We start from the raw sequence: 22,838 nt of genomic DNA, 5'->3' as shown, positions 1-22,838 counted from the left end.
CGGCGAAGCGAAAATTACCAACTTTTAGCTGTAGAAAATCAACAAAGATCAAAGCGTGATTATAAAATATATTACAAAAGTGTTTAAAATCCTCTAAGCGTTTTAAATAACTCGATTTTAAAAAATTGTATAACCACTTTAACCCGAATTAAGTTAATGAAAATGTTATTTTGACTGTGATAAGTTATTAATTTTAAATATTTAATCAGATTTTCACCACCAGTACATCCGGTTTACATAAAACCATTACGGTCAAACGGTTAGCAAATTCGTAGTGTTGATAACATTTCAAACTTCAATATAAATCTTCAATGTCTACTTGAAAGTCGAGAGCTTTGATTGAACATGCTCATTTCTCATTATAGTTTTTTAAGACAGTATTTATCGTCTCAAGGTTGCTCAGTTGAACGAACATTAATTTAAGGGCCGTGTGCACAAAGAAATGTGTACTCAAATATGAAAACAATTTTCGAAAGTTTAATTATTTTGATTGTTGACTGTCATAGATCATTCGCATGATTTCATTTTTATGCTAAGCTTGTTAAATGTCAAGGCCTTCGTTTGCTATAATACGCACGAATTATTTGTTAACTCGTGCCTGCACGATGATCTGTGCCGTCAATCACATTATCTTTGTTATAAATGCGTTCATCTTGACAAGGACGAGAGCTCACCGAATAATTTTGATAAGCAGCACGTATTGACGACATCTTAATTACTCTAAATATAATTTTTATATTACAGTCGGTCAGGTGTGTGTTGTGTGTTGTAAGTTATTCACTTAAGCTTATCAAATTCTTAAACGCTGATTTAGCCATGTATGGTTCGACTAATTTTAGATGTACTTATTTTGCTAAAACGACTTATGACTTCACATTTAGCGATGTTGTATGCTCAATAAATTATAAGGAATGTTAAGCATTCTCCCGACCATTGTATGCCATGCGATTTTTAATTGGAACTTTCATATTTCTTGCTGTTGTTAAAGTTGAAGTCTTCCCACGGTATAATGTTTCCCATTTCATGTTTTTAAGTGATTTCAAGACAATAACTATCACCATTTGACATAAAAATGCAGACGTCGTGATTATTGCACTTTTGTTAAGAGATATATCTGTTGAAAAATTAAATTAGGCCTGAGTTGGTGATGTGGATTGTTTTCAGTTTTCAGTGCGTAGATATGAGAATACACTATGTCGAAAAGTAAATTTTACTGTGGCTATGATCTAGGACAACCATGTATAGTTCAGTACTTCAGTCTAAGATGGTATGATGAAAGAACTACAATATACTAAAGTAATGATTATTTGAATTTAGTATCGGAGTTGAACCATAAGATTAAGATGTGGTTTATATCATTGCATCAGATATTGACATTAATGCATTAAAAATGCTTTTTTATCGTGATTCAGTCCTGACCTTTATGTCATTTCCTAGACTATTGAATGGGTTAGGTCTGGCAGAAATAAATCTTCCTTGGAATTTTCAAAAATAACTTTATTTCCTCCGACTGCATTATTCTGACTAAATTCACCCTCCTACATTATTAAGTAACTTCTTAAACATGTACTTCACAATCATGACATAATTGTATATCCTGAATTTTTTTGCTTGTTTTTATAAGTATTAACTGTTCGTTGACTAAAACTATACTTCACTTAGGCACAAGACTTTGTGATCAATCATTTATATGAAAATCTTCTCAGACTAAATCTCTTGGAAATAATTAAAGTTTATTCCAGAATTTTCGAAGAAGGATGAATTTGAAACCCACTTGCACCATATTGCAGACGTACACGACAAGGCTCCGAGGTTGGTGCTTATCTTTTTCAAAATTTTCTCAGCATGCGTGTCGTTTTTTTTTGTTCAATTATACTCTATATTCAGCTTTCTTTCATTCGTCACTCAAATTTTATTGCTTCAGAGACTCCGCGTGTTTAGAAAGATTCTTGAGACACTGATTGTGCGTCAACATTTCTATATATGTGGTAACAAAAACTTAATTACATTTATATGTGTTTAATCTACGTTGTTCGGAAATATTTTTTCACGATTAGATCGGAACGTTTCCCAAAGATTTCCATAATCTTCACGGCATTACGTTCGCGTGTGTGAGTTAAGATCAGCCCACCCTGTTGGCTTGCTTCGTATCTCGACGTTTTAGCGCAGTGTTGACTTTAAGGGACGTCGCTATGCAAGTCTTATCACTCAAGTAATTTGCATAAAATGCGACAACATATCGCTATCCCTAAAGCAATGCTCGACACAACCACGTTAATCCCATGGTTGAAAGAAAACTAGAAAAGCGCATTCAGATTATGAATTTTTTGTATGATGATGGTCACAAGACCGAAATTCTTGTTTACCTAAGATTTATGTGACTCAGAGTTTTCGTGACAACAAGCGGATATTTGTGCACGGTCTTTTATGCTTTGACAACGTGTTAGCCCGCTTCAACAGGCGGTGTTCTTTTGTCGAGTCACCTGCTATTTCCATCGACAATTTATTAAAGACATTTTCAATTGAATTAAATTGTGAATCTTATCTCTTGAAATTCTCATTCCGTTGCTAGAATTGACGCTGCATTTGGACGAATCCGTTCGCAATTACGGCAGCTGGAAATTACATTAGTGGTGTCAAGTTTTTCAAAAAACTACCGTTCGTCCTTACAACTCCCTGGAATCTGTGGAATTCACTTGTGTCGTATGAAAACTGATAGCGGCTAAGCTGCAACTTCAAACTGTCAATGCCTGGCACTTGAGGAAGCATCTTTTATCGGTCCCGACCAGTTAAAAGGGCGCTATTCAAGTATTCTGTCCATTCTTTCGTAGGTTCGCCAGTTGTGAACTGCCGACGTTATGGGTGCATATAATTTACTGGTGGCAGCTCTAGTGTTTTCAATAGGTTAGTGAATTATTTTTTTCTACTGTATGATGAGTGGCATTATTGTATGACACCTCGGTCAAAGTTACGGATATCGGAGGATAACGATGGATAAATTTATGTTGCGTTATTCGCTAAGATAGCAAATGTAAAGGACGAAGTTGAGTTGATGGTCATGTGTTTTTTATTTGTCTCGTTTTTATCGCATATTTTCGATAAAAAATTTGTTGGGGTTAAATAATTGTTTTTCGTCTCCCACGTTGCTATATAAATTTGTTTGTTTTGGTAGAATTATTCAAAGTGAATGTGATTGCGATAACTTTATGACGCGGTAAAGCCTTTTTCTTACTCGCATCCCTTCATGATTGTAGGATAATTTTCTCTTTATAAAACAAGAATTTGTTTGCAAGTTTCGTGCGATAACTGTGATGTAAGCACTTGCCAGAGGTAACTCATTCTTAATCCCGTTATCGTTGATTTTTGACTGTCTGGATCATAAGGGCTTTTTTTAATTCAGCTATGGTTACTCTCGTTACAAGTGCTTTTCGTCTACGTTATTTTGCTGGTGGATTTTTTACATTTCTCGCGTTTGCATTTTGATAACACACGGAAAGCGCACTTGTTTATCTGTCCTTGTGAACATCCTCGCTTTTACATTCTTGAAGTGACTGTACAAATAGGATTTGTTGGCTTATGGCACTTTTACAAGAACGTAGAAATGTTGCATTATTCACGAAAGAATTTAATCGAGAGCAGATTTCATAGTAACTGATAACTTATTGCACGAAAGCACTGCTGTTAGTTTTCTCTCTTTCGAATTGAGTTTTTTTAGTCTTAAGATGAATAATACATTGTCAATAATGTGGAGGATATGCCCAAATTAAGTTGATTCGAGGGTTCGGTGCAACTGGACTAGTTTTGACTTCATACTGTTCTTTTTGTCTGTGTTTAAGAAATCAATCCATGAACTGCACATTTGTATTCTTTTTTAAAATTACCACAGCGTGTATTCTTCGAGCCATTGAATTATCTCTATGGGATACACAACCATGAAAGGACGGATAGTTTATAAAAACAATATCACAGCTAATTCACGTAGTTTCTGTTGTTCTTTCATATAAACATAGCCTAAATTGTGAATAGAAAAAATGTCTGTGGACTCAAAGGCATGAATTTCGACGACCACGTTTATTTAATTAACCTGCTTCCTGTTTATAAATATCTTTAACGAGTCAATTTTGAAATCATTTACAGACTTACGCGGACAGTAATAGAACCTTTCAGTTTTGAAGACAAGAAGTAAATATACAAAAAAAATGTGCCAATTTCGAATAAATGCGTGATGTTTGGTAAAAAAATCCCATAAGACGATTTTTTACTCTAAAATCAAACGTCATCAGTTTTTTTGTTTCAATAATCGTGTCTGCGATTTGGAAGTCGGTTTCAAACCTCGTCAAGGCATGTCAACAAGTTCGTAGTTCGTAAGGTATATTTCTAATCGTTACTTTCAAAGCTGCTTAATGATCCTTCAGATCGCGCGAGACTAATGGTTGGAGATGGCAAACTTCTTTTTCTTTAAAAAAACATGAAAAGACTTTTTGATTTTATAGAGAGCTATGTTGTTGTAAAACTGATGTTTGTTTTTTTTGGATGTGAATTTTATATTGTATCTGAAGTAATGGAACTCAAGCATTTATTATTTAATTTGATTTTGGCGGAGTGCTGACAGGAATGCTGCTGTGCTTCAAAATTTTTCATAGCTACGCACAGTGTTACAGCCGACGAAGCAGTCAATAAATAATATATACATGACAGATTTTAATTGTCCGATATCATCTTTTTAATTGTTCTATAATTAAACTGTCTACTCGACAAGTGATTAAATATGTTCAAGCAGCGAGGCTATTTGGTTATTTATAATAGTTGATGGTTTCAGTCATGCCAAAGTTCTCAATATACCCTTACTGATACGATCTTCTTCATAATATGATTTTCTTCATATGACATCACACATGCACGTCATAGATATTGGTTGATATCGGCTATTCTGGGTGTATAACATAGATCCATTAGGTTCACAAAGGGACACGTTGGATTCCTCTGAGATGTTGAATTTATTCAAAGTGATAACGTGCAACCTTTATGCAGTACACGATGCAAACAACTAATGTAGAGCATTAATATTTTTTTAGTCTCTTACCTCTTCATCGTCATAGAAGCAAAAGTAGGCGACAACCAGACTGATGATTGCTACAAACCATGTAGAGTAAAAAGCAGTCCTGTTTGTGGTAATGATGGACGAAATTATACAACTGGATGTCACTTCAGTGTAGCGCGCTGTCGAGCAAGAAAGATTGGTCAAAGCCTGGTTGCAATGCAAACAGGGTATTGTCAATCCAGTAAACCCATAAGTCAGTGTCTCCTGAGCTGCACTGATCTTAAAGCACCTGTCTGTGGAAGCGACACAAGGATATACAGGAACCTATGTCTTTTTAAAAAAGCAAGATGTGAGGCGAGGAAGAAAAAAATGAAGCCACTTAGCAGAAGTAAGTTTTTAAGGAAATATGGCAAACTACCATGAATAATAATCAATGGCTGGAAAGGAGTTAAGATCATTGGGGAAGATTTTTTGCCTTCGCTGCATGAAGTTACTATCGAAACCAGTTTTTGACAAAACTTTATGATGAACTTTTCTTCCTTTTTTTATCTGACATAACTTTCTGTATTTTCAAAGGACCCTGTAAAAAGCAAACTCCCAAGTGTCGATTGTTGTCATCCTGTCCGAAAGTGAAACGGCCCGTCTGTGGTTCGGACAGCAAAACGTACCGGAATATTTGTTTCTTAAAAACGAAAAATTGTCGACTCAAACGAGCAGCTAAAGGAAAACCGTTCAAGAAACTAATTTTGAAACATTGTGGTGCTTGTGGACGTCGGCGTCGATTTCGGCAGTGGAGGACGCAAAAATGTCCTGAAGTAAAGTTTTGTGATCAGCTTTTAAGAGCTGCTGTGCGTCACGCTGAAACGAAAGGAAATGGAAGACCCACAAAACTAAAGAAAGGACGCAAAAACAGCAAACCCCGTGTTCCACGTTTAAAGAAGAAGAAACTGTTGAAAAAAAAGAGCTCAAAGCAAGGGAGCTCAAAGAAAAGCAAAACCCTTCGGACAAAGCTGAAAACAAGAATTCGTCCGAACGGCAAAAAAACGGGAAAGATTGGTCCTAAGAAATTATTTCAAATATGCGGATCTGATGGCGTAACATATTCAAGTCTTTGTCACCTTCAGATTGAGCAGTGCAATAGGATGAATCGATGTCAGCGGTTACAGATGAAGCATAAGGGAGCATGCAATAAACGACCCAGGAGAAGGAACTAGACGCATCGTTTTCAACGTAAACAATTTATCTCTGTATAATCTGTTCAACGAAATGTGCCAACAGAAATGTGTTCAGACATTTTTTCTGTGTAGTATAAACGCAAGTTTTTAATCTTTTTATATCTAGTGTGTAAAACGAACACGATAAGTCGCGAAAAACAGTTTTAGATATATTTACAAATATGAACGGCGGGTTTGATTATTACAATGTTTTATGAAATAAATGTATCACCCCACGATTTTGGTTTTATATATCTCTTTTCTCGTTGCTTCGTACGCCAAATTTCAATATCCAGAAAAAGAATGTAGAAATATGATAGAAATCGGACTAACTGCTCATTGTTATTCGTGTCTCAGGCTACGCAACATGGAAATTTTTTTGGGTGCTCATTTGCATACTTTACGCATATTTTCATGCGAAAGCTCCTAATATGGCCATAACACGTGCTTTAAGTTTACAAACAAGGTTACTTCCGCAACAAGTTAAAGAAATTGGAGATGCAAGTTTGTCGTTCTAAGCATACAAAAGCAGACGTAAACGATTTCAAAACTCGCTGAGTTCTTTCACAAGCGTCACTGCCAACAGAAAGCACAACATAGTGTGAACTTTTCGGTGTTTATCGTGTTAACTTCTTGAAAAGGTAAGAATACAAATGAGTTTTGATTTACAATTTTTAAATTTTATTATTGCATCGCTCATCTCCTTTCATTTCACTATGAACGTTTTACAACTTCTTCCGCATAGTCATGAGCTGTTTTGTACTTTTCTCGCACAAAGTGTTGTGTGTCCTTTAGCATAGTGTCAGCAAAGTTCATGGCCCGCTACCTGTTCTTTCATGGCGAAAAACATTAATGACACAAACTCTTCGAAAACTTATCGTGCTAGTGATATTTTACATTCATGAAAAAAAGTTTTGACGTCTGAATAAGCATAAATTCCTCAATTGATGTGGACATGTGAGTTAAAAGTTCTTTGCAAGGTCCGAATATTGTGCTTTTTTTCCTGAATATCGAGGCTGCGTGACTTTATTATTGCGTCTAGAAGAAGGATTAAAGTCGTGACTTTGGGGTCATTCGCGTGTAGGCAGTAACCTATCTATGGATGATCAAAACATCTGTTCTTTAAATAAAGATCCTTGTTTATGAAATAAAAATAAATCTTCAACCATGGCAAATAAGTTATACACAAAAATAGACTACGATATGTGGAACTCGTGGACAAGCTGTTTGACTTTTACAAAATGAATAGATTTTTATCAAGGCGACTGTAATGTTCAGTACTGTGACGATTTTGCATAATTTGCGTACTTTCAACCGCACTTTCTGCATATCTCATTATTTATCACATAAAGCTATTTAGTTTGTGCGAATTTGATATCGATTGTGCTATTGTAATGTTTCATTTTACAGTCATTTTGCCAAAATACAAATACTGTCAAAGACAAATACTGTCATTCTAAGACAGTAAGATGATACTGTTGTAATCTTTTGTTTCAAAGGTCTGCACTTATCTCTCTTTCGTCATCTATCAGCAATGTTTCTATCGGGGTGCTTCAAGTACATTTTAACGAAACTCCCGTAAAAATCGATTGGAAATAGATACTTAAAAATTTTATTCGAACGGGGTGAATTGTAGGAAAATTTTAAGTGTGTTTGCAACGCTATTCTTTTCGTAGATTTATAAAATGAGTGCTGTAGCCCAAGTTAAGAAGCGTATGGCTGAGATGCGTGACGGCATCGATGACGCCGAAGAACGTGCGAAAGACCTTGAGTTACAAAAACGCGAAGCTGAGGCGCGTTGTTTGACAGCTGAGGGCGAGGTGTCCTCACTGAAAAATCGTGTTTTCCAGTTGCAAACGGAGATTGAGCGCATCGAACAATTAAAGTCAGATGTGAGTGCAAAGCTAGACGCTGCAAACGAGCGTATCCTTGAAAATGACAATGTACGTAAAGACTTGGAAGGGAGAGAGACAGATAACGACCAAGATTTGGTCATGTTTGAGCAAAGCACAAAAGATACCAAGGTACAAAGTTTATCTTATCTTACTGATAAATTGAAGGTGAAAGACCTTTACAATTAAGACAAGATAAAATTTAGATTGACGAACAAAGTCTCTCTTAATAGGAAAACAACACATTTTTTTGTTTATCTTCAAGGTTTTGCTCACGGAAAACACCCAAAAACATGACGACGCCTTGAATAAGTTGAAGGTACTCGAAGGAGATCTTGGTAGAGTCTATGAACGTCTCACTGGTGCCCAGAAGAAAGTTGAGAAACTCGAGAACGAAGCAGAACAGGTTAGCACTGATCTTAAAGATCTTGAATCGAGAGATGAAGAAGCCAGCCAGCGTGAAATGACATTAGAAGACCAAGTGAGGTATCTCGAGGCCCAAGTCAAGGAAACCGACCAGAGAGCGGATCACGCCGAACGTATGGCGACGACTCTTGAAGTGCTGCGAGACAGTCTGGGTGGTACGTTGATGAATGATTAAAGTGTGGAAAAGAGTGAAGAAAGAAAAATATCTGTATACTGTATGTGATATCTTCAAAACTTGTCTTCTTTTATGTTTTTAGGAGGTATCGAACTTGAACAAAAGAAGACTGCGGCGATCAAGGATGAGCTTGAAGCAACGATGAATGAGTTACTTGACATGACTCCTGATCCTGTAGAAGGTAACGAATGAAGTGCAAAAGCCATAAGAGAGACTTTCAGACGTTTTTAAATATTACCTAAAATAGAACATTTTATATCGAGAATATTGAATTTTATCTTTTGATCAAACAATGTTTATTGTTGTTGAGAATACAAGTTATCAAGTCAATTGTTCCAACTTAAACCTGCATGTTCATATGTTTGTTTGTCCTGCAAAAACACAGGTTCTAGGCATCGATATCTCGCTTTCATAACTAAGATCAGGTACACGTAACTTCAATATTGTACTGAAATTCCTATTTTTATGGTCGTGACCTCCTATTATCCATAGAAAACAATCGTTATCCCGTTCTGTCTTCATTATCTCCGCACGTAGACCACTTCTAGGGTTGAAACAATTGCGGATCAAACTCCAAGTGTTGCTTTCAACATCGAGAAGTTCCACTGAATTCAAAACAGCATACTTGTTAGCACCGCCAACAACATAGATGTTTTTACCATGATGTGTGGAAGCGTGATGCATACGTGGTTTATTCATGCACGCAACTTCTGTCCACATGTTTGAGAGTGGATCAAAAAATTCCACATGGGGTATTGTACATGATCCACAGTACCCACCGATGGCGTAAATTTTTCCAGAGACAGGTTGAAGGCAAAAATGACTACGGGGAAGGCTCATATGGGGGACTGGAAGCCAGTTATTTGATAAGCAATCGTAGCGTTCTACAGATTTTAGAACCTCGCCATTTTCAGTGCCTCCTGCGACGTAAAGCCAGCCATCAAGAACAGCAACTGCAATTGAACCTAGGACATAGCAAGAAGTTTAAGATAAGTTCATTCAGATCACTGATGTCGAAGATTACCTTTGCAATTTTGCAGTGGAGCCAAAGAGGACCAATGATTGGTGGAGATATTGCAAGCCTCGACTGTCACGAGGTCGCCATACTGGTTGTTAATCCCACCTACAGCATACAACTGACCATCAAGTATCGCCGTACCAACAAATTTCCTGGGAATGATCATGGGAGTAAGCTCGTGCCAGTCTCCTGTGCTGCAGTCGTAGCACTCGACATTACTAAGGATGTTTCCACAATCTAAAGAATAATTGATTGATAAAAAAGACAAAACATAACCAGATATTTGTTTTAATGATCACCTTCACCGCCAAGTAAGTACAAATATCGGCTAATTCTCTCTCTCTGTCCGTCCATTTTCTCACTAAAACTTTTTCGTGTTTCAGGAAGGAGATGGTAGCGAATAGAATCGATAATCAACTCTCTACAGAACTCGTTTCCTACGATAAGTTCGTTGTCTAAAATATCAATCAAATATCGTCTAGTGATTTGTGAGAAACGGACATATTTCATCAGATCTTCTAAAAACAAGATTCTTTTATTTTGATCAAATTTTACCCAACGAATGATTGCAGTTACCAAGTCATTCTCATTCAAGATCCTTAATTCGTCTGATTTCAGAAATTTCAACAGTCGCTCTGCGGTCAAATCTAAAAATTCGTCATATTGGGCAATGTGTAAGAAGTTGGTTTTAACGAAGCTCTCGATTTTTGCTACAATTGTCTCATTTCTAGGAATGACTTCGGCCAATTTCCATATTCCAAGACAGTTGGCTTCGTCAAGATTACTCAACAAATATTCCATGCATAATTTTTGCACCTTGGTGAACTGCAACATGCCACTCGCAACGAGCAACTGTTGCACGTTGTCGTGTGTTATTGTTACTGTTGCTCTGTAACAAAACTCTATGAGCTGCTCAAGAGCTATGGAATCGACATCCCTGATTGTGATATGAGTTTCCTGACATTCTTTCATGTCAGCCAGAAACATAGCGCGAAAATACGAGCTTGCTGAGGCTAAGACAAGCTTATGACATGTAAACTGCTTGTTGTCGTCCGTGCAAATCACAACATCGGTGAATACAGATTCTCTACGGAAATCCGTCATAATTTTGAATGCATCAGTCAAAGCAATTTTGTCGTTGAATTCGTATGAACCTTTCCCATATTTTGATGATGAATCCATTTTCCTTAACTTTATCTCTCAAAGGATTTTGATGAAGACTCGTCATTACATTACCTAGTTTCCGAGCGAAAGAAGTTTAGCTAGTTTTGTGCTGGTGATTGATAAGCATGATTAAACACTCTCGCGTTATAACTTCGTGCCAAACATACAATCTTTACAATGTCATAAAACGTTCACTACAATGTGTACTACAAGAAATTTTATATCAGTCAAAAGTGTTTTAGACTAACAATTTTCACTTAAATCTACTGTGTTCATATCCCAGAAATGATTAATGATGTGAATAATATGACTATTTCAGGAAGTGAAGTAGTGATTGAACTGCATTTCTTTTGTTTAAGGACATTGATGATTCGCCGTTGCCTTTAGTTTTTTTGGGGGGGAGGGTTTACTTTAAAGATAAGGCTTGCTTGTAATGTTGAACTCGCAAATTGCAAAGTTCTGCTCTTTGATTGTCCAACATGAGTTTTAATTTATTGATCAATAACGTCCCATTCTGGCGTATTAACATTGGCAAATTATAACTATCTAAGAGGATCAATGGCAACCATACGAGCCTCTTTCTTCACGAACGAAGATTCATTCATTCATGTAGTGTTCAAATTACTTCAAGTATTCGTGGATAAAACTAACGCTGACCTCATATTTTACATATTCATATCTAACATGGCGGATAGTTTGCCTTTTTCACAACATACATCAACGTTAATTTTACAAGCGTGGAGAGAACGTTGGACTCCATTGCAATGGGCTAAAAAATTGCGAGGAACGCTTTTAGAAGATGCTGAATTGAAAGATAGCTTGCCAGGTATCCACGAATTTGTTTGAAATTGATGTACTTTAAACACGTGACGAAGTATAAAATATTTAACATCAATATATCGTAATTGTTGTTTACAAAATTGCATATTTTGGAGTGTTTTTTTATAGTTTTATGTTTATGTTGTGGTATTTGCGTTGACTGCTTATTTGAATTGTTCAGTGAGTAAATTGAGCAAAGGCTACATGTGCAAAGAATAATATTTCTACATGTTCGTAAAAGTAGATCGTCCAGGTTGGTATAGTCCTGAGAAGGACTGTTTTTGTTGTTATTGACTGATGTTTAGACAACCTTAGTGGTAGTCATCTTCAGAGTCAAATGAGGAGTAAACGTCAGTTTAGCCGATAACCAGATAACAAATACGGCTAACCTGACGTTTACTCCTCATTTGACTATGAAGATGACCACCACTAAGGTTGTCGAAACGTCAGTCAACAACAACAAAAACAGTCCTCAAAACTATACCAACCTGGACAATCTACATTTATAAAAAAAAACATGAAACGATACTCCCTGGTTCAAACCATTTACTTTATTACGATAATATTTCTACTGATTAATATCAGTAATATGATAATGTAATGTAATGAATTGTACAAGGCATATGTTAGAAGTGTTTTGGGATATGGAGCAGAGTGTTGGGCGCCGAAAGCAGAGGACCTGAGAAGATTGGCGTCGACGGAAAGGAGAATGCTTAGGATGATGTGTGGTAACGTTGATGGATAGGATGTGAAGAGATTAGAGAAAGAGTTGGTGTTGAGTGTATCGAAATGGGTAGGCCAGCGTTTGAGGTGGTTTGGGCATGTGGAAAGGAGGAAGAAAGTCTGAAATAGAACGCTGCATATGAATGTTGATGGAGTCTAGACCGAGAAGGAGATGGATGGATGCTGTGAACAGTGATATGAAGGCGATTATAACGAGATATGGCGAGATAGAGACGCGAAAGTTCATGGACCAGTCAACCCCCCTGGCGGGGATTAATACTGGCCGGTATACAAATGTTGTTTGTTTGTTTTGTTTTGTTTGATAATGTAATGTAATTTATTATGATTTATTTATATTATAATATTTGTTCTTTTATTATTCATTAATATTCCAGTATTTACTAATACTATCATTTATCTTCAAAGTATTCCTCCATTGTTTATTCCTTGTTTATAGTGGCTTTGATTGAACAGGCGACGATTGGAAGCACGCCTAACACATTACTTTTGTCTTACATAAAGTATGCAGCCATCAACAAGGTGACAAACTAAACAAGAATGTTAACTTTTTTTGATTTTGTATAAAGTTTTGTTTAGTAAGATCATTCACTAAGAAAGGTAAAATTGTAGTTATGCGCCGGGAGATTTTCACTATTTTTTTAAAAACCAATCTAATGTTTTTGGGAATGAAATCATCATGTTTAGGCTGGAATCATAAGCAAGGCAGCGTGAATAAATCATATTTTTTGTTACTGCAAACAAATTGATTTGATGTTTCTTTGCAATTACTATTTACTTTGTTTTCATTTTAAATTTCCAGGTCATTCCCTATTCATCCGTTCTTAAAGCAATAGAGCAGGCAAGAATATTTTTTATTTTGCATCATCTAACAATAAAATAAGTGGCTTGCCTCAATGTTTTGCAGCTTTACTGATTAGCATTACATTTGTAGTTTGAAGATGTTCAAGAACCATCAAGATTTCGGACACTTTATGCTCTTCTTGAACTATTGTGGGACATCATTACCAATATAAGGTAAATTTCATTGGAAAGCCTTGTCCACAAATTGTATTACACTAAAGTAGATGTATTTTATATTCCAGTTGTCATGGTGATAAAAAAGATTGTCTCGATATGTCTGTGGCATTGTCTCATACTTCGTACTGGACTTTCAACTGTATAGTAAAACTCCTCATCTGTGTTGTAGAGGTAATAAGTGTTTCTGTAACTTATATATGTGCAGTAATAACTGTATTATTGAACTCTTCATGTGTGTTGTAGAGGTAATAAGTTTTTATATAACTTATATATGTGTAGTAATAACTGTATTATTGAACTCTTCATGTGTGTTGTAGAGGTAATAAGTTTTTATATAACTTATATATGTGTAGTAATAACTGTATTATTGAACTCTTCATGTGTGTTGTAGAGGTAATAAGTTTTTATATAACTTATATATGTGTAGAAATGGTGGACCAAGTATATAGAAAGAAAATTCAACTAGTTTTCATGATGATAGGATGTGGCTATTCCTAATTCAGAGTCCATTCCAAGCAATAATTTTCACAATTCAAGACAGCTCGTGTTATTATTGTATAAATAAAATTATGAGAAAGAAATCAAGTCAACATTGCACGAAATTCAGTACAATTTATTTTATTTTAGTCATTAATCACTCCAGATGACGATCAAGCCACATCTGTGTGTTTTACAAGTGCAAAGAAATGTAAAGTTATTATCAAAGAACTTATTGAAAATACTGTACTTCGAAGTCTTGTGATTATTGGCAAGAAACAGGATCAGTGTAAGTTTTAACTTTCATCTAAATTTATTGTTCTTGTCAAAGAAATGATTTATATTTCTATATTCAGGTATGCATTCATTCATGAAACTTTTTGTTAAAACAAATTCTACGTAAAAATAGAAAACACCGTTGTTTGAGAACAACAATGCGTCGATGTTAGATCAAACTACTATTTCCTGAAAGACGTAAAATGCGATGGTAGATCTTCGTTTCATTCTTCCGGCGAGAAAAAAATAAGAAAATGGTAGTTTGTTCTCCATTTTACAAAAAAAATGTGGAAAAAATAGAGGATGTTGCAGGATTTTAAGGACCCAATTAAAACCAGTTTTTAACCTGTATTCCCAGTTTATTGCGTGACTTAACGGACCACAATCCTTTGTGCTCCAACTGGTATAAATTCGATGTGATGTCATGAGTTTATCGTCAATTGCAATTGATTTGTTTTGTGCACAGATTTGCACTACTCAGAAAAAGTGAAAATTACTTTATTAGCGAACGAAAATATATTGCAATGGATTATGTTCAATTAAACGACATCCTTCATTACGAAGAAACTTCATTAAAAGTTTGTTGAAGAACTTGTGGCCACTGTTTTTATTTTACTCAAAAGATCATTACTACACTCAAAAGATCATTGCTATGCTCAAAAGATCATTGATATATACAAAAGATCATTGATATACTCAAAAGATCATTGATATACAAGTGATCATTGGTATCCTCAAAAGATCATTAATATATACAAAAGATCATTGATATATACAAAAGATCATTAATATATACAAAAGATCATTGATCATTGTTATTATTTCAATACTATATCTTTTCTCTTTCCTTTTACATATGATTTTTTACATCTTTCAACCATTGGTACTGTAGATGCTAGCATGGCGTGGGATCAGATCCTTCAAACCAGTCTTCAAAATCTCTCCGTTAAACAAACACAGGTTCTAGTGAATTGTGACGTCATGAACGAAGTTCGGGAGCATTTGAAAGATTTAGTCCACGATATTAAGCGGTCAGTGTTACTCCTCGCTCTTCGTGATGATGAAATGTTTTCTTGACTGTGTCGTTCGAGCTGATACGAGCTTTAGAAAATCTTATATGAAGTTTATATCATAGAGATTATGAATAATAGTAGAGGTGACATTTTAGATCGTAGATTATATTACAATGCCATTTTTAATATTATTTCTTATTTGTATGGTTTATTTTGTGCCGTGTTTCATCTTAATTTTGTATAAGTTTATAAAACGAGGTGAAATGCGTTGTTTTTGAGCATGTTTACTTTTTGTGCCGTGTTTCATCCTACTTTTTGTATAAGTTTATAAAACGAGGTGAAATGCGTTGTTTTTTTGAGCATGTTTACAAAGCTTCATGAGAAATTTTGGCGAAATAAAGCGAATTTCACAATAAATAAAGTTAGTAAAACAATAAAAGGATGCTCGATGTAATTATCAACCCCAGTCTCTCTTCACGAGTAACCAGGCAACCAGTTTTTCATTTTCCATATCCATAGCATAGTAAGACTACAATATGAATGTTTTCTAACTTTTTTAGTCTTCAAACTTTATCTCCCATCAGTGATGATTGTCAACCTGGACTCGTTCCTAACATGGCTATTCACATCATGGCGTATTCACAGGTCTGTTTCATTCTTCATTCTTCTACGTAATTTTTTCTCTATGTTTTAATTTTTGTTTGTTCCTAAAGTTTTTTTTCCTAATAAACTTTCTTTCATTTTCTTACGGTTTGTGTAGACATTTTTGTATCCAGAAGACGAATTTGATCAAATGTATAATTTGGCTGATCTTGTTTATCGAACTCAGGTAGAAATTTCTTTGACTTGTTAATGAAATAGAAACACGAAAAACTTATTCATGAAATTTTACAATGATAAAGAGAAATATTGAATTTCACAATTTGCTCAACATTGCCCTTGTTTAACGTGAGTATGATGTATGAAATCCCATTTCATCACCTCTTATCCATTATTGTCTCTGTTTAACGTGAGTATGATGTATGAAATCCCATTTCATCATCTCTCATCCATTATTGTCTTTGTTTGACGTTTGTATAATTTATGAAATCCCATTTCATCACCTCTCATCCATTGTTGTCCTTATTTGTTATCCTTATTTGTTATCCTTATTTGTTATCCTTATTTGTTATCCTTATTTGTTGTCCTTATTTGTTATCAGTGCATGTGATTTCAACACGAAGATTAGTCATTTGTTCTGCTGGGTTTTTCATAAGCCCGCGGTACTTATCTTCTACCTTTTTCAGTAACCCCGTCCGCTTGCATGTTAAACTTTTGCCAAAATTATTAATTTTGAAAAATTTTAGAATCTAACAAGAGTACAGTTTTACACAGAACTCGTTCGGTGTTGTCTTGTCAACTTGCTTCAATCAACGAACTCATTTGATGATGCGTTATCCTACAGTTATCTTTATCATAAGGTTCCTCTTCTTTTTTTTTTGTGTTTGATGTGTTATGAATTTCTCAAATCTGGTTTTCTCCATTTCGCTTTTTCCATCAGATACCATTTATAATAATTGAGCTAGAGAAGAAACACCACTTTGGCGTTGACGTGGTTGTCATAGTTACTGTATTACAGCAGTTGTTACAGTTCACGCAGTTGTGGGATTGTATTGATGCCAAGTTGAGGTGTTTGCACATGCGTAGTCTTTCTTAAATCTATTTTTACACTGTACCTTATGATGTGAATGTATTTTATTTCAGAATCAACGCCTACGATACTGTGTGTCAGCAGTTTATATTAAGAATGCCAGTGCCTCAACTACAGCAATATTACGAGCCTCTTCGAAGTAAAAGGTCGGAAAGGATCAAAATTATCTTTCAGTGTAGACTGTATATCCATTCATTTGTGTCTTGTCTCTATTAAATCGTTGGTTTTACAGGATAATTTCCGAGCGATTAAGTTCAGTGAGTAACCAAAACATTTCACCTGTACAAACTTTAACTGCAGCAGGTAGGTTATAATTATTATGTTTCTTATTTATAACACGTGTAATAAACGTGTAATGGAATTTATAACACGTGTAATAAACGTGTAATGGAGTTTATAACACGTGTAATAAACGTGTAATGGAATATTTTTTTTACCACCTTTTTAGAATCTGAACTTGGAAACATACTTCAGGTATAAAATGTAGCTAATGAAGTCAACAGAATACTAGCACATAAAGGGTCGTATTCGGTGATTTTAATGCAAGCGTTTATGTCATACGTTCGCCATTTAGGCTATGTAGAAAAAGTGGCAACTCCCCTACATTCATAATAGAGGATAGAAGATTCAAACGAAAACCTATCGAGGGGGTTGACTATGTTTCCTTCACTGGCTAAGTAGAGAACCAATGGGGTAAAACGCTTGCACAAAATCATTGAAGATGAGTCTGTATACTTGTGGTCTGAGGCGAGATTTTCTCGTTATAAAGTTGGATGTTTTATATTTGAGAATGGACGTGTGAGAGTATTGCTTTCTAGATTTTAGGCATGGAACAAACAAAGGATAGTTTCGTTGTAATTAAAGAATTGGTGAATAGACCTGATAAACTTATGTGGATATCTATTGCCGCCTTAAATCGTGGAAAACTTAAAGAAATTAGCGGTGCTGTCTTGAGGTATTGAAATGTTTTCGTTTTGTTCGTATTTCAAAGTTTGTGTTTCCCACATTAATTTTTGTAGACTTAATGAGACAGCAGAATCATGCCAGGGTCCCGTGGAAGATGGTATGACCTCTTGCAATTTAACCTTGCTTTTTCCTTAACTTTTTCGATTCATCCGTCAATTACAAATAATTCGTATTTACTTTAGAAAAACTTGCTGAGCATCGCAGTGAATTATTCCATCACTCGTTCGTCATACTGTGTTATATTGTGGTCAACTTTGGAAAAATGGTAAACAAATTTGTCTCGATTCGAAATGATATAATCCTTTTCGTATAATCTTTTTCATGCTTGAAATCTTATTCCTCCGAAGGCTGTGCTAAACGCCGCTGACAGCAGCGGTTGGGGCTTCTTTGTCGGATGGGTGAATCTCTACATAACGAATAAAAAAGATCAGCCAATCGCCAAGGTTTTATCACGTTTGGTTGACAAGGCGACCGTTGATGAGATTTTAGATCAATTTCTTAGAGGAAAAATACCAAAGCTAACGTAAGATTGTTTTCATCGCAAATTCAAATGACGAAATGTACAAAAAACTACCGAAATACTCACTGATGCTGTTAACTTGTTATCTTCGTGTCGACCTCGTTGAACTAAAATACATGGAACGCTACCTGAAGCAAATAATTGAAGGCAAATCTTGCATCAGACACTCGAGATTTTGCCCCATATACGCGTGTTTAATGTTTCGAGATTCTCTCGCGGAGTAATGATTGGCTACACACTCGTGTCTGGGGTGAAATCTCGCGTGTCTGGGGTAAAATCACGACTTCAAAAAATTATTAGGGTTTTGTATTACAGGTAGCGTTCCACGAAATTTAGTTTAATGATCTACCCACATAATTATGACGTAATAGCGTTCCATGAATTTTAGTTTAATGATCTACCCACATAATTATGACGTAATAGCGTTCATGAAATAAAGGTAGAATCTCACGATATAAACTCATTAGTTATCAACAATTAAATGGTTATCATTAACGAATATCTTTTATGTAAAGCACGACGCACTGGGGAAGAGCTTGTTGGAACGTCTGTCAAGCTGTTCACGAGCTGCTCACGTGTCCTACACCACTCCCAGAGACATTTAAGGTGGATTGCTATGTCAGCAATGTTTTGCTTGACCTGTTTTGTTTTCGCTCCAGCTTTTATTTGGAGATGGAGATTTTTACTGCGTTGTATAGTTGTTATTTTGTAAGGTGTTGTACTGGTTTTTCTTTTACAGAAAGTATGTAAAGATATGGTAGAAATATGTCCTGCTCTTGCTTTGTGTGTTTTAGTCTGGCTAAGGAGCTACATTCTTGGTCTTCCTTCTGAAGAAAGAGATAAAGCTTTTAAGTAAGTTGAGGTTAACGGTATGGGTTAGAGTAAAGTTGACATTATGGTTGTTAGTAAGGTTAAGATTATGTTTAAGACTATAATTAACAGTATAGTGAACAGTGTGGTTAAAAGTATGACTAAGTGTGCGGTTAACAGTATGTTTAAGAGTATGTTTAAGAATATGTTTAACAGTATTGTGAACAATATATTTGAGAGTACTGTCAAAAGTAAATGGTTATGTGGATAAATGGTTATGTGCATAGTGACGAGTACTGTTGGCTTGATTGTTAAAAATATATATGGTTAACAGTATGAATAGTTTATAGTATAGATAGTTAACAGTATGATTTGTTTACAGTATAGATAGATAACAGTATGATTGGTTTACAGTATAAATAGTTAACAGTGTGGATGGTTAACAGTGTGGATAGTTAACAGTGTGGATGGTTAACATTGTGGATGGTTAACAGTGTGGATGGTTAACAGTATCATTTCAACACTGGTTTTCAAATTCTTACTCAAGTTTTACTGCTCAACTGTCCACAAATGTTATTTTTTGCTAAAAGTCTACGTAATATTATTTCCTACGTACAATAAGTTTGCATTTATTTATAATGCTTTACATTTATCCATTACAGTCTTCTCGATTTGCTTATTACTCCTATCGTCAATACCAAGTAAGTTTGTAATATCATCGATTGTAAAGACATTTGATAAACCTTCTATCCAGAGACTTTCATTTTAACTTAATTTTTCAGTCATCCATTGCTAGAAAGTTTATTGGATAAACTGAAAGTTGATCTGAGACGAAGGAAAGATTTAAATCATGGTATGCAAAATTCAATAAACACGTTTACCTGTTCAAAACCATCTGATGTTCTACATCATTTTTACAGGCAGCCATAGTTCTCTTCAGGTTGGTTTGTTAGTCAAGATTTAACTGCTGGCAAATTATATGTCCCAGAATTCAACTTCGTTTTATTTTCAAAAAGTATTTTGAATAACGTGTTTTGTTTTTGCTTCGTAACAGATGACAACTAAGTTATTTTCCACTTCAATTGAAGATGGTGCTGTGAGTCTGCCTACCCTCAATAAATTTCGCTCAATACTGAATGTGACAGGACCTTCTGCCTTTGCGGATGCAATATTAAGAGTTCGTATAATCTAACTATGTGTTGGTAAATCACCATTGTATTCCATGTAACGATTGCTGTTTTTCAAACATGTTCAGGAGTTGTTGAATCAAACACGTAAAGAAGACATAAAGAAAGCTGGTTTGTTTCCTTGTTTTGTCATATCTTCAATTATTGAATCATCTCAATATAAAATCAACTTTTTATACAGCGGACATAGGTTCAATGCTTGTTTTGCTCGATCCATTTTCACTGTCGTTGGCGTATTTATCTTCTGTCAAAGCTCTTATAAAGCAACCCAAGTCGGAAAAAACTCTTGTTGATCCAAAGGTATCTATAGTGCAACGCAACATTACATCATACTCTACTACATATAACATGAGGTCATACTCTTCTACGTATAACATTACATCACTGAAGTGGATCTTTCGAATTGAAAGTAAATAATTTTTGAACATACTTCGAGGGCTGGGGTGTAGCTCGTCTTCTCTCACATTCAACTGCAATTGGTTTACTTCGTGATCAATCACAAAAGAAATCGGACGACGAGGATGTTGAACGGTAATTGTAGTCTCCTTAATGCCTGTTTGTAGTCTTGTTTTTGGTTCATTGCAACATCTCTCGTATTTTTAGACCAATCAAACTTCAGCGTTTTGATGACGACGATAAATTATGGACTTCAAAATCAATTATACAACAAGGAATTGGTAAAAATTGCAAAATTGCAAACAAAGAATTGATTTCTTGTTATGTGGTGTCTTAAAATGCTGTTTACTATAAACAAACAGCATAATGATATGCTTTGTGGGTCAGCTCTCATCTTTATACAGAAAGAAGATTAAAATTTCTTACACATATTCATTACACATATTCATATATTTATATTTCGTTAATTTTGCATTTGTAAATGCATTTATTTTAGTTACGTTGTTTGAAGAATTGTGCCATGAATTGAACCATAATGAGATTGGGGCTAGAGCCTCGTTTGCTGTGTCTTTTATGAAGCAAGCAATATCTTGTAGCGGCGTTTTCTCTTCGCCAATCTTAAGCTGTCTTCAACCACATCTTGTAGGTTTTTGTGCATTTTTTTTAGTTATAACTATCTCAAAGAAATAATTATTTATTTCTTTAAAATTTTATTGTCTGTTGTTTTCCCACTTAGATAGCCGAAGTGGTATCGTTCGTACCAGGCTCTGCTCTACCTTCCGATTATTTACTTGGTTTGTATGACTTAGAGTCGAGTGAAGGTCGTGAACTGTGTGCGAAAGCAGTTTGTAGAGAACTTGAATTTTTACATGTGTAGAATATGAATTTGAAATTTCGAAAACCTCTAACGATAAAGATGCCAAGTTGATAAGTTGATCATTATATTAATTCCTTTTGATCTCTGTAACGGTAACTTGGAATTGTCAAGAACCATGATCATCATTGTAGGCAGAAGTCTGGTTGATCCTTAGCTTTATCATCGTTAAACATTCCTTACTTTTTAGATGTTGTTAATATCGTAAACATGAGCAGTAATGGTTTGTCTGGTCGTTATGATAAAGAATTTAACAAACAAAATGACTGACTTTGAGATTGGTGCTAGATTACGTTGTCATGCTTAGTTATGGATATAAATAAGAAACTTTTTCTGACATACCTTTATTTCAACCGTCTTCTTAGAAATATCTATCTGCTCCAAAATTATATTCTGATTCAGCAATGGAACGAACATTCCACGATTATCTTATGAAATCTTATGTAAAATATCCTTAAAGTATAGAATTACAACAATGTAAAATTCAAATTTTATATACATATGACATGTATAGCTTGTGATAAGATTTGCAACTCATTGTTACAGCGTGATAGCAGTTGCTATTGGTTGATAAAATGGATTTATTCTGTAAGTATCCATTTGTGTAGAACATGATATTCAATAAAAATCATTAAATAATCACTAAATAAGAGATTTTCAGTAGAAAAATTTTAGTTCTGCTATTTTGTTTAAGTTACATTATAATTCTTCATTTCTTTTAAGTGACTATATAGAAATAACAGGGCAGAATACTCCCCTTCTGATTATAGTCAGAAGATCCATTCGTTTGTGATAAATCCACTTACATCACTTGCACAATGGGAGCTATTGGTTCATCGTTCTATTCAAAACAAATATAAAGGATTCTTATAAGCCCAATAAAAAACAATTGTCTGTACTTAGTCTGTTACAAGTATATTTGCTTGTGATGAAAACAGAAAACATTTTTTCTTTTCAACTATCTTTTCAAAGAAAGAAGAGGGAAAAAAGCACAGAATACCATCTTCTCAGCTGGGATCAAAATCTTGAATAAATTATTTCATATTTCCGCCAATCAGAGCTCGAAAAAAGATAGCCAAGCCCATCGAAATCAGCCAATGAAATCAGGCCACCACATAA

The 22,838-nt window shown here is 35.0% G+C and overlaps 4 protein-coding genes and 1 long non-coding RNA gene across 5 annotated transcripts; 4 read left to right on the top strand and 1 right to left on the bottom strand.

The window, feature by feature from the left end:
- The first annotated feature begins 1,638 nt into the window (after positions 1-1,638).
- Positions 1,639-6,494, top strand: LOC124443892 (extracellular protease inhibitor 10-like). Its single transcript, XM_046994437.1, has 5 exons — positions 1,639-1,812; positions 1,925-1,988; positions 2,573-2,904; positions 5,076-5,429; positions 5,618-6,494. Exons 3-5 carry the CDS (start codon positions 2,859-2,861, stop codon positions 6,253-6,255), a joined length of 1,038 nt encoding a protein of 345 aa, XP_046850393.1. The 5' UTR covers positions 1,639-1,812; positions 1,925-1,988; positions 2,573-2,858; the 3' UTR covers positions 6,256-6,494.
- Positions 6,495-6,742: 248 nt separating this feature from the next.
- LOC124444121 (tropomyosin-like) lies at positions 6,743-9,093 on the top strand. The gene is made up of 4 exons (XM_046994706.1): positions 6,743-6,896; positions 7,932-8,279; positions 8,413-8,728; positions 8,831-9,093. Exons 2-4 carry the CDS (start codon positions 7,941-7,943, stop codon positions 8,938-8,940), a joined length of 765 nt encoding a protein of 254 aa, XP_046850662.1. The 5' UTR covers positions 6,743-6,896; positions 7,932-7,940; the 3' UTR covers positions 8,941-9,093.
- Positions 9,005-10,948, bottom strand: LOC124444120 (kelch-like protein diablo). The gene is made up of 3 exons (XM_046994705.1): positions 10,066-10,948; positions 9,773-10,003; positions 9,005-9,713 (listed from the first exon to the last, which is right to left on the bottom strand). Exons 1-3 carry the CDS (start codon positions 10,946-10,948, stop codon positions 9,103-9,105), a joined length of 1,725 nt encoding a protein of 574 aa, XP_046850661.1. The 3' UTR covers positions 9,005-9,102.
- LOC124444122 lies at positions 9,999-11,257 on the top strand. The gene is made up of 2 exons (XR_006947841.1): positions 9,999-10,077; positions 10,150-11,257. It is a non-coding gene; the product is annotated as an uncharacterized LOC124444122 (long non-coding RNA).
- Positions 11,258-11,575: 318 nt separating this feature from the next.
- On the top strand, positions 11,576-22,366 carry LOC124444293 (mediator of RNA polymerase II transcription subunit 24-like). The gene is made up of 30 exons (XM_046994873.1): positions 11,576-11,756; positions 12,930-13,012; positions 13,293-13,331; positions 13,425-13,507; positions 13,576-13,681; positions 14,138-14,276; positions 15,156-15,294; positions 15,837-15,921; positions 16,037-16,105; positions 16,623-16,736; positions 16,817-16,944; positions 17,020-17,112; positions 17,199-17,269; positions 17,415-17,440; positions 17,785-17,921; positions 17,986-18,029; positions 18,115-18,197; positions 18,280-18,455; positions 18,968-19,058; positions 19,192-19,304; positions 19,925-19,963; positions 20,045-20,115; positions 20,183-20,202; positions 20,317-20,439; positions 20,518-20,560; positions 20,631-20,749; positions 20,886-20,980; positions 21,053-21,126; positions 21,342-21,487; positions 21,582-22,366. Exons 1-30 carry the CDS (start codon positions 11,615-11,617, stop codon positions 21,720-21,722), a joined length of 2,832 nt encoding a protein of 943 aa, XP_046850829.1. The 5' UTR covers positions 11,576-11,614; the 3' UTR covers positions 21,723-22,366.
- The last annotated feature ends 472 nt before the right edge of the window (positions 22,367-22,838 follow it).

The sequence above is a fragment of the Xenia sp. Carnegie-2017 genome, unplaced genomic scaffold (assembly GCF_021976095.1).
Source record: "Xenia sp. Carnegie-2017 unplaced genomic scaffold, XeniaSp_v1 HiC_scaffold_21, whole genome shotgun sequence".
NCBI classification, from domain to species: domain Eukaryota; kingdom Metazoa; phylum Cnidaria; class Anthozoa; order Malacalcyonacea; family Xeniidae; genus Xenia; species Xenia sp. Carnegie-2017.
This window is presented reverse-complemented; position numbering and strand designations above follow the sequence as displayed.